Genomic DNA, 8961 nt, shown 5'->3' with positions numbered 1-8961 from the left:
CAATCTTTTTTCTTTTGTAGAAAAGCTAATAACAATAAGAGTTTGTATGCTCTTTTTGTGTAAATTGGAGTTTGTTTGTCCGGTAATATATTCAAAAAAAAAAATAAAATGGTTGTAGGTGGTCTATGTTATGTTTACTTTTGTACAGCTAGATAGACCTAGTAGACAAAATTAAATTGAGTTTTAATTTACTTTTGTGTTGTTACCCAGACGGCCAGACCCCAAGTATAGTACTATAATTTGGGGCAAATTAACCTACCCCGTAGCTAGGGTTTTTGTCTAATAACGTCTCCCTCGGTCGCTTGAAGCTTTATCTCTTTAACTCGGGTCTCTATACACGCCACTCTTACCAAAGGTGAGTGATTCGCATTCCTCTTTTGTTTTTCTCATATTAGACGATTGGATTGATGTAACTGTGCTTTTTGTTGATTTTATTTTGTATGAATTGATGTCTTATGAAAGCTTACCCAGTTTCATTATATGTATGCATCTTCTGTTAAAGGTTTGAATACCGCAATCGTACAAAGTGTGAGAAATTTGTCAAATTCATTGCCTTTTTCTTTAAGCATTATTTGCATTAGCTGAACTAGCAAAATGTGACTGCCATTACTATGATACGAAAAACTTGTCTTGGTTTCAGAGTGGCATTTCATTTTGTGTTGGCTTTTCAATTTTTCTTTTGAAAATCTTGCTTTTCTCCTTTTTAAATTGAATCCTAGCTGTTGAATTAATTGACTTTAAAAGTCCCCGAGGGGATGGTTGAGTAGTTGAGGTGTAGGAGTAATAAATAACATGGAGCTTTGAGAGCTCACTTCCTAATTACTTACAGCACTCTGTGGATAGGTCTAGACTTGGCACTTATGCTTGTGGGAGGTTTAGTATGCTGCTTGGTGTATTAGTCGAGCTAGGTGCTCAGAGGCGGATCGAGAATTTAAGCTTGATAAGTTTTACTTTTAAAGTTCTTAGCACCGTCACATTGTATTTTTGAAAGTATGGGTTGATAATTTAATATTTGTTGAAATTTTAGTGGCTTTTCACGCACACACACACACACATGTTGTCAGAAAAACTTGGTTCAGCTGAATGCATTATATCTGAAGGTGCTGCAAGCTGGACCAAACACCATTGTCATCAAAGAAAAAATTAACTGACTTAGATTTAAGTGTTTACTTGCATTTCAGTCATGTTTTCTGGAATTAGCATTGGCTTATTCTATATACTGGACAGAATATGTATTCTTTTGTTTTAATTAGTGGTTTGTGTTATAGGCTACTGTTGTTGAGGTTCTTCTTTACTCCTCTAACTTCTCCATCTCCGTGCGGTGAAGTTCTGAAGTTGTTTTTCTCTAGCGGAATCAAACTGTTGAGATGAGAAAAGACAAGCCAGCTGTTGCAAGTTCGAGTAAAATCAAATTTGAAGACTCTGATGAACATGAATCTTCGTCTGAAGATGAGGAGGAGAAGGAGTTAGAGGAGGAGCTTGCTGATGTGACCTTTGAGGAATTGCAGAGAGCACGGTCTGATGGGTCGGATACAATGTATAGGAAGTTCAATTCTGAAGGAAAAAGTGGCCGAGCAAACAAGAACAGGCCAGTGGAGATGAGTAGCAAGAAGCCAGTGAGCAGATTTAGGGAAATTATCCAAGTCCCTAAAGAGGTTACTCGTGACCCTCGCTTTGAGTCTTTATGTGGCCAGCTTGACGAAGATGGATTCAAAAAGAGATACAATTTTCTTTACGAGGATGATCTTCCAGCAGAAAAAGAGGATCTGAAGAAACAGATGAGGAAATCAAATGATCCAGAAGAGATAAATGAACTGAAAAATCGCATTGGTTGGATTGACAAGCAATTGAAATCGGCAGGATTGAAGCACACTGAGAGAGAGATTTTGGCAGAGCATAAGAAGAAAGAGAGAGAAGCTGCTAAGCAAGGGAAACAACCTTATTACCTCAAAAAATCTGAAATTAGGCAGCGCAAACTTGTTGAGAAATACAAGGAACTCAAAGCATCAGGCAAACTGGAAGCATATATCGAGAAGAAAAGGCGCAAGAATGCTGCAAAAGACCACAGATACTTGCCATATCGGCGTCCTGGCGAGCAAGAGAACAAGTGAAATAACAGGTTTGCATGCTGTAGCAAATTTGTTTGCTTGGGTTCCTCGTCGCATATCAGCTTCTAACCACAGATGCTCGTTGGTATGCACGAACATGGGCCCTCTCATTCAAGATGTAGAGGCATTGGGGAGAGCCGACTTCTTTTGTTACTTCAAAGGTGCAGCTACTCTTCCTATTTATGCCTCGGTACAGCTAATCTTGATGAAATGTACTAGTTATATTTGAGAGCCTTGAAGAAAAAGTTAATTTACGATATCACTAGCAAGTACACAATGCCTGTAGTTGATCATGCCTCAAGTGAGTTATGTGCCTTCAGTTTTGCTGAAAAATTGTTGATGGTAGAACAAGGGAACGTTTTTGAGTTTGTCGATTGTAATTGCTACTTGGTCTATTTTTTTCTACTTGCTAAAAGAATGAAGCGGACATTCCTGTTAAAGGAAGCTGAACACTTCCTTTCAAATTCAACTAAAAAAAGTATTACTATTGCTGAATAGCTATAGAGAAATTAGTTTCTCCACTATTAGTGTTGCTACATCCATGTGTCCCTAATGTGAAAATCCTCCGGGATTGTTACACAAATAGCCCTTTAGATTCACTGTTTACTTTTTCTAGCCGATATATATAGATTATACATAGTTATGCATATATTATACATGAATTGTGTATATATTATACATTTATAGTTTAAGAGATTACCTTTTGCAATAAAAAAACGTATCTCGCTCAAAGACACTGCAATTCTTTCAATAAGCAAGTGGAGGATGAAAAACTTGACGGTCCAATTTTGCAAGATGAGATATACAATTCAGATTTGCTCTCCTTGGGGCTTTTTTTTTTTTTTGTCCAATTACAAAGATAGCTAAGATTGAGAGTCGAGTTTGCATCTCCGTTTTATCATTTCGTAAAAAACAAATTTGAACTGATAGTAAATTGAAAATTCTGGGTTTTGGACGGGGTATCATCACGTCCTAATATATTAGGATATTATCACTTTTAGCCCGCACCAGAAATTATTTACCGCCGGTAGCCGAAAAAGTATATATAATTTGTATAATTTTTGTATATAACATACAAAATGTATATATATATATATATATATATATATATATATATATATATATATATATATATATATATATTTTTTTTTTTTTTGAATAAAAAATTATATGAAAAATATATATTCGACTATTATTTTTTAAAGCGGCTATATAGTGTCATTTTCCCTGATATATTGCAAACGTTCCCTTTGTTAAATCATATGGGCTTATGACCCTGGATGATCTTTAGTTTGTAGAATAAACGTTTGGTCTAATATTTGGAGGAGTTTTTATAAAGCACTATCTTTTAGTAGTAATTAGTCATCTATAGATACCATTTGCTATATTACGGATTATAGATACATTTTCTGTGGTTATATGATGTATTTGATGTATTTAAGCTATTGTAATCATGAATACAGTAGCAAAAATAGGCGTGAATCAGGGAAGTCCAGCTAATCAGTTGTTGTATTCGAGTGTATTCGCTTGTATTCATGGCGTGAAACATGGGATTACAGCTGGACAGATTACCGTATTCAGTTGTATTCGACTGTATTCACGGCGTGAAACAGGGGATTACACTATTTTTAAATGGAAAGTGTATCAATTAACATAATAGACTACTAATATAACTCAACAAACTCAATTATAATACACAAAATTTGTATTTCCGGTTATAAAAAAGATTCTCAACTGGAAAAAAACCCAAAAAACATAGCAATCTTCAGAGAAATTATATAATACATCTGAATACATAAATTATATTAATTGAAAAAAGCATATGAATACATAGAATACAAGGGGATACATTGAAATACAATGAAAAAAAAGACAGTGAACACAATGAAATACACGGAATACAACGAGATACATTGAATTACGATGAAAAAAAAGACAATGAATACAATGAAATACATGAAAATACACGTGATACGTTGAAAATACATTGAAATATATATATTAACAGAAAATCAAGTTGATCAGCCCAAAACTCCGTCATCTTTGCTCAACAACAAACCCTAATTTCCGCCTTGTAGTCAAATAGTCCTTCTATCTTCAAAGATCTTACACGCTCAAACCTGGAGGAAGTGACTTCTTCAAATCTATGTACCTCCACAAGTCTTAGAGATAAAGTCCTAAATCAGGCAACCATAAAATACATGATCTTTGGCTCCGATCTTCTTCATCCCTTCCATCATGGTGGAGGCGAGCTCGTTTGTCCCGGTCCCTGTTATCTTTTTTTGCAGATTCAATTTGTAATTACCATCTTTTCCTTTTAGCTCTGACCTGTGTTGCTCAATATCTCTCTTATAATAATCTCTAAATACTTAGCGAAAAAGAATGATGGTTTGTGCTTGTTTTGTGTGGGTTAGGGGTTTGTTATCGTTGTGCGTTAGAAGGAGGAGGAGAGCAGAAATTTTAATGGGATGGGGGAAGAGAATGAGATGTATCAAAATAGAGAGAGAAAGAAAATAGTGTAACTGATTGGCGTATTTAGTGGCTTAGGGCTAGGAAGTAACCAAAATTAAATATTTTGCTATAAACCTTAAAAGGTATCCATAGAATATAATTTTTTAAATGATATTTATTTAAAATAAATAAGGTGTTGGAGGTAAAAATTCCTAATAGTTATTACCAAATCATATGGGCTTTAGAAATTTCATTCCACTTGAAGTTCCTACTACGTACTGGATAATCATTACAGAAACATAGCACGTGGAATGCTAAATAAACGAGTCCCAACTAGTTTAGTTAGGACTTAGGATAGTCTGAGTTATTAACAATCACACTTACTTAAAGTGTCTCAATCTTGTTATCAACTCAATTCTTTACTATTATCAACGGTAACAATCTGTGTCCAAAAGTTCAATCCTACTTTTCTCCACTGAAAATGATTAGATACTCATTTTACAAAGTTTTTTGGATGTATCAAATTTGCTAACGCTACTTAATTTTGAGAAATTTGCTGTTCTTCCAAGTTTCGACCATAGGAAGAGAAATCACTTTGGTATATTTAGATAGTGATATTTTCTGGATTTATTTAACGGAAAAGGGCCAAAATTGTGCTTGAATTATTTGAAATAGCTCAAAAATATCCTCCGTTTATTTTTGGTGCCAAAAATATCCTTGTTGTCTATGTTTTGGACCACAAATGCCCCTAAACCGTTTGTCTTGCCATTGAAGCTAACATGACAGTCCAACTAGGTTAGATTTGCTTACATGGCCATCCACCTAAGTTATCCAACATGACAAAATTGTTTTTTCGAAAAAATTATTTTTCTGAATTTTTTTTATTAAAATACAAAATCAACATTTAGTCCCAAAAAAGTAAAAAATATTCGAAAAAATTATTTATTTTGGAATTTTTTTATTAAAATACAAAATAAACACTTATTCCGAAAATAGTAAAAAAAAATCAGAAAAATTATTTATTTATTAAAATATTATATATAATATACAAAATAAATTATTTTGGTGTGTGCTTTAATATATTGTTCCGGAAATTTAAATTATGTTGGAGCGTGCTTTAATATATTGTTCCGGAAATTTTTTTACCTTTTTCGGAATACGTGTTCAACCGTAAAAATTTTAAATTTCACTTAAAGTTAAATTTCGGAATTTTGGAAAATTTAAAAACTCCAAAAATTATAAGAACTTCGGATGAACCAATTGATACTTACAGTAGAAGTGTGCCTTTTGTGAAGCTATAACTGATAAGTATCTAAAAATTTAGATCAAACTAATCATAAATTTGCAAAAGAGTACAACTGAGTTTTTTAATGAAATCATAAAGCCAATCAAGAATAATTTTTCCGGAATTTTTTTACTATTTTCGGAATAAGTGTTGATTTTGTATTTTAATAAAAAAAATCCGAAATAAATAATTTTTCTGAATATTTTTTACTTTTTTCGAAATAAATGTTGATTTTGTATTTTAATAAAAAAATTCGGAAAAATAGTTTTTCCGAAAAAATAGTTTTGTCATGCTAGATTGCTTAGGTGGATGGTCATGTAAGCAAATCTAACCTAGTTGGACTGTCATGTCAGCTTCTATGGCAAGACTAACGGTTTAGGGGCATTTGTGGTCCAAAACATAGACGACAGAGATATTTTTGGCACCAAAAATAAATGGAGGATATTTTTAAGCTATTTCGAATAGTTCAAGAACATTTTGGGTCCTTTTTCGTTTATTTAATTTGAAAAAAAATGTAATACGTTCCCTTAGGGAATCCCACAAGCTAAAACTTCATTCTCATTCATGGAAGTCTCAATCTAATAATGTCCAAGAAAAACATCAATCTCAATCACTATAGAAAAAATGAATTCATAAGATGAGCCTAAAATGAAACATCAACATCAGGACAAGGATCATGAGCCACATCTTTCTTAAGTTCTGGCCCCATAGTACTATATTTTGGCTATTCCGCCATGGTATTGTATCCTTGACTTCTGTGTCTACTTGTTGTTGTTGCTTTCCTCCTGGCCTTAGCTTTAGTTTTGAATCTTTGTATTTTAGTTTTAATTTTTTAATTGGTGTGCTTGCTGATGTCCTTCTTTTATTTTTCCGAAGCCGAGGGTCTTCCGGAAATAACCTCTCTGCCTTCTTGAAGATAGTGGTAAGGTCTGCATACATTTACCCTTCCCAGACCCTACTTGTGGGATTATACTGGATTTGTTATTGTTGGCCATGGTATTCTAATGCATTTTAGTTGTGTTCAATTTTTTTTTTTACCTTTTTAGATAATTATCACTTAGCCTCCATCTACTTGGATGTAAAATATTTTACATCGAGTAACCCTTTTGGGTGAAAGATTTTCTAACAAACTCAAGAATTTATTTTGTGGGGTCAATAAACAAGAAGCAATTTTGAAAAAGAAAATAAATAAAAAAATTAATCATGAGCAATATTGTTAAGCAAACCCTAATTCAAATTATTTGTGCGGCTCTAAAAAGTAACAGTATCTATAGGAAAACCTATTTCATCAATTATTCGAATAAATGAGGCATCATTGGCTGCTTGCCTACTTTATATTGATATAAGCAAGTCATTTTGTGGGGCTCTATATAATTGCTACTTAGGTTTCTTATTGATCCCCTCAAGACCAATTCCCTTTCCTTATGATTATATTTGTGAATACACATGTCATGTATTAATTAAATTGGTGTAAAACATTTTATGTGAATAAGTATTTATTTTCTTTTCTCTATTTGAATTCTCCGATTTGCATTATTCCAATTGTTTTCGTGAAAAATGTTAAATGACAAGAAAAGGAAAATAATTGAAATTTAAGATAGTGAAAAAGGTTGTAGCGTATATAGCCATCTGGTGCAAGACTATTAAGCTTGTTACATGAGACTATTTTTAGGGGTTGATAAAGTACATGCCCAGAAAATTTTAAAAACCTTAAAAAGTACATCTATCTATCCAAAAAAATTGGTACTTTTTGCTTGCCAAGAGTCCATTTGACCATTCTTTTAGAGTTAATTGAACTGGAGTAGCCAACTTTTTTCAAATCAAAATAGGATATCCAGAAAATACAGAAAAGTGCAATAAGTAGCAACTTTCATCATTTCAAAATAGTGAATAGTATACATTCTAAAATGACGGTCAAATTTTACTTAGTTCACCAGAAAGCGAATATTAAAATTATGTGTCACTATTAGAACTAGGTACCAAAGTAGTTAGTGGTACATATATTGCTCGGACTCTTTAAAAATATCGGCAGCTGCATACTGAATTCTTCAAAAGTATTGTATTTTTGGAGGATCTGACACGGATGCGACACATTTTGAAGAGTCCATGCAATATAAAGTGGTACATATGTGTAAATGACTCTTTTGTCCTTGTCCAATCATCACTATTATAATACTTTGTGTTTGCCCTAACCATAAAAAAAAATAAAAAAACAGAGCTTTCCATTCTCGAAATAATTATTCATCTTCACCATAAATGATTTACTAAATTTGGGAAGCTAAAATATTAACCAAAAAATAGGAAGCATAATAGTCGGTGCATATGTAGCTCACCCCCTTTGTGTGAAAAGAAAACCAAACCCTCCAAAGGATCCAACTTCAACCAAAGCATTAATAGCACAAATTACTTAAATGTCATGATCGAGTGGCCACCTTGAATGTTATTTGTTGAGGCAACATAAGGACCAACACTAAGATTTCTAGTCTTTGTCATTATAATCTTTTCGAAAATAATTACTGAATGGAGAAGAATTAAAATATTATAATAAATAAAACAAAAAACTTGAAAATAAAAAAGTTTTATGTTTGAAAAGTTTTTCTTGTTTTTGTTTGCCCTCAAAATCGGATAACAATTGAATTTATAAGTGGTTTTAAGGATACGTAAATTAAATTGACACAAAGTAACAGGTTAAATTGAAATTGTAAATAAGGTATGATAAAGTAAGTTCAAACCACATGAATTGGACAGTAATAGCCTTGGGAGGAGGGTCCTCCTAGAACAGGATGCACTTCGATCACAATATCAAGACACAGTTGAAATAGAGCTTTAAAGAGAAAATAACAGTATATTGCTTCTCGGTGAATGTTACAATGTCCTTTATAAATAATCAAACCCCCTTTATATAGTAGGGGAGTCTTACTTTATGTACACTTCTATATAAGATAAAAAATCTCATGATTTGCGAATTAATCGGTTTCTCATTGATACATGCCGAGACTTCCGTCGTGATATTCGACGGGTTACAGATATTTCGGCCTTCCGTTATGTTACACCCTTATATTTTCGTACGTAAAAGTGCGTTGTAAGCAAACTAATGTAGGACGAAAAATGAGATCA

The 8961-nt window shown here is 32.9% G+C and overlaps 1 protein-coding gene across 2 annotated transcripts; it reads left to right on the top strand.

Annotated features, from left to right (window-relative positions):
* The first annotated feature begins 137 nt into the window (after nucleotides 1-137).
* LOC107774289 (uncharacterized) lies at nucleotides 138-2629 on the top strand. 2 transcript variants are annotated; one of them, XM_016593793.2, is made up of 2 exons: nucleotides 138-355; nucleotides 1328-2629. In XM_016593793.2, the coding sequence occupies exon 2, from the start codon at nucleotides 1368-1370 to the stop codon at nucleotides 2109-2111; it is 744 nt and encodes a 247-aa protein (XP_016449279.1). In that variant the 5' UTR covers nucleotides 138-355; nucleotides 1328-1367; the 3' UTR covers nucleotides 2112-2629. The 2 variants fall into 2 exon arrangements, with proteins under 2 accessions (XP_016449279.1, XP_016449273.1); XM_016593787.2 differs by having other exon boundaries at nucleotides 142-355; nucleotides 1269-2629.
* The last annotated feature ends 6332 nt before the right edge of the window (nucleotides 2630-8961 follow it).

This window comes from Nicotiana tabacum, chromosome 8, assembly GCF_000715075.1.
Source record: "Nicotiana tabacum cultivar K326 chromosome 8, ASM71507v2, whole genome shotgun sequence".
In the NCBI taxonomy this organism is placed as follows: Eukaryota; Viridiplantae; Streptophyta; class Magnoliopsida; order Solanales; family Solanaceae; genus Nicotiana; species Nicotiana tabacum.
Note: the sequence above shows the minus strand (reverse complement) of the source record. Positions and strands in the feature narration are given on the sequence as shown.

Bases quoted from the DNA above. Each gene is read 5' to 3' on its own strand.
- LOC107774289 (XM_016593793.2), top strand. From the start codon at position 1,368: ATGAGAAAAGACAAGCCAGCTGTTGCAAGTTCGAGTAAAATCAAATTT.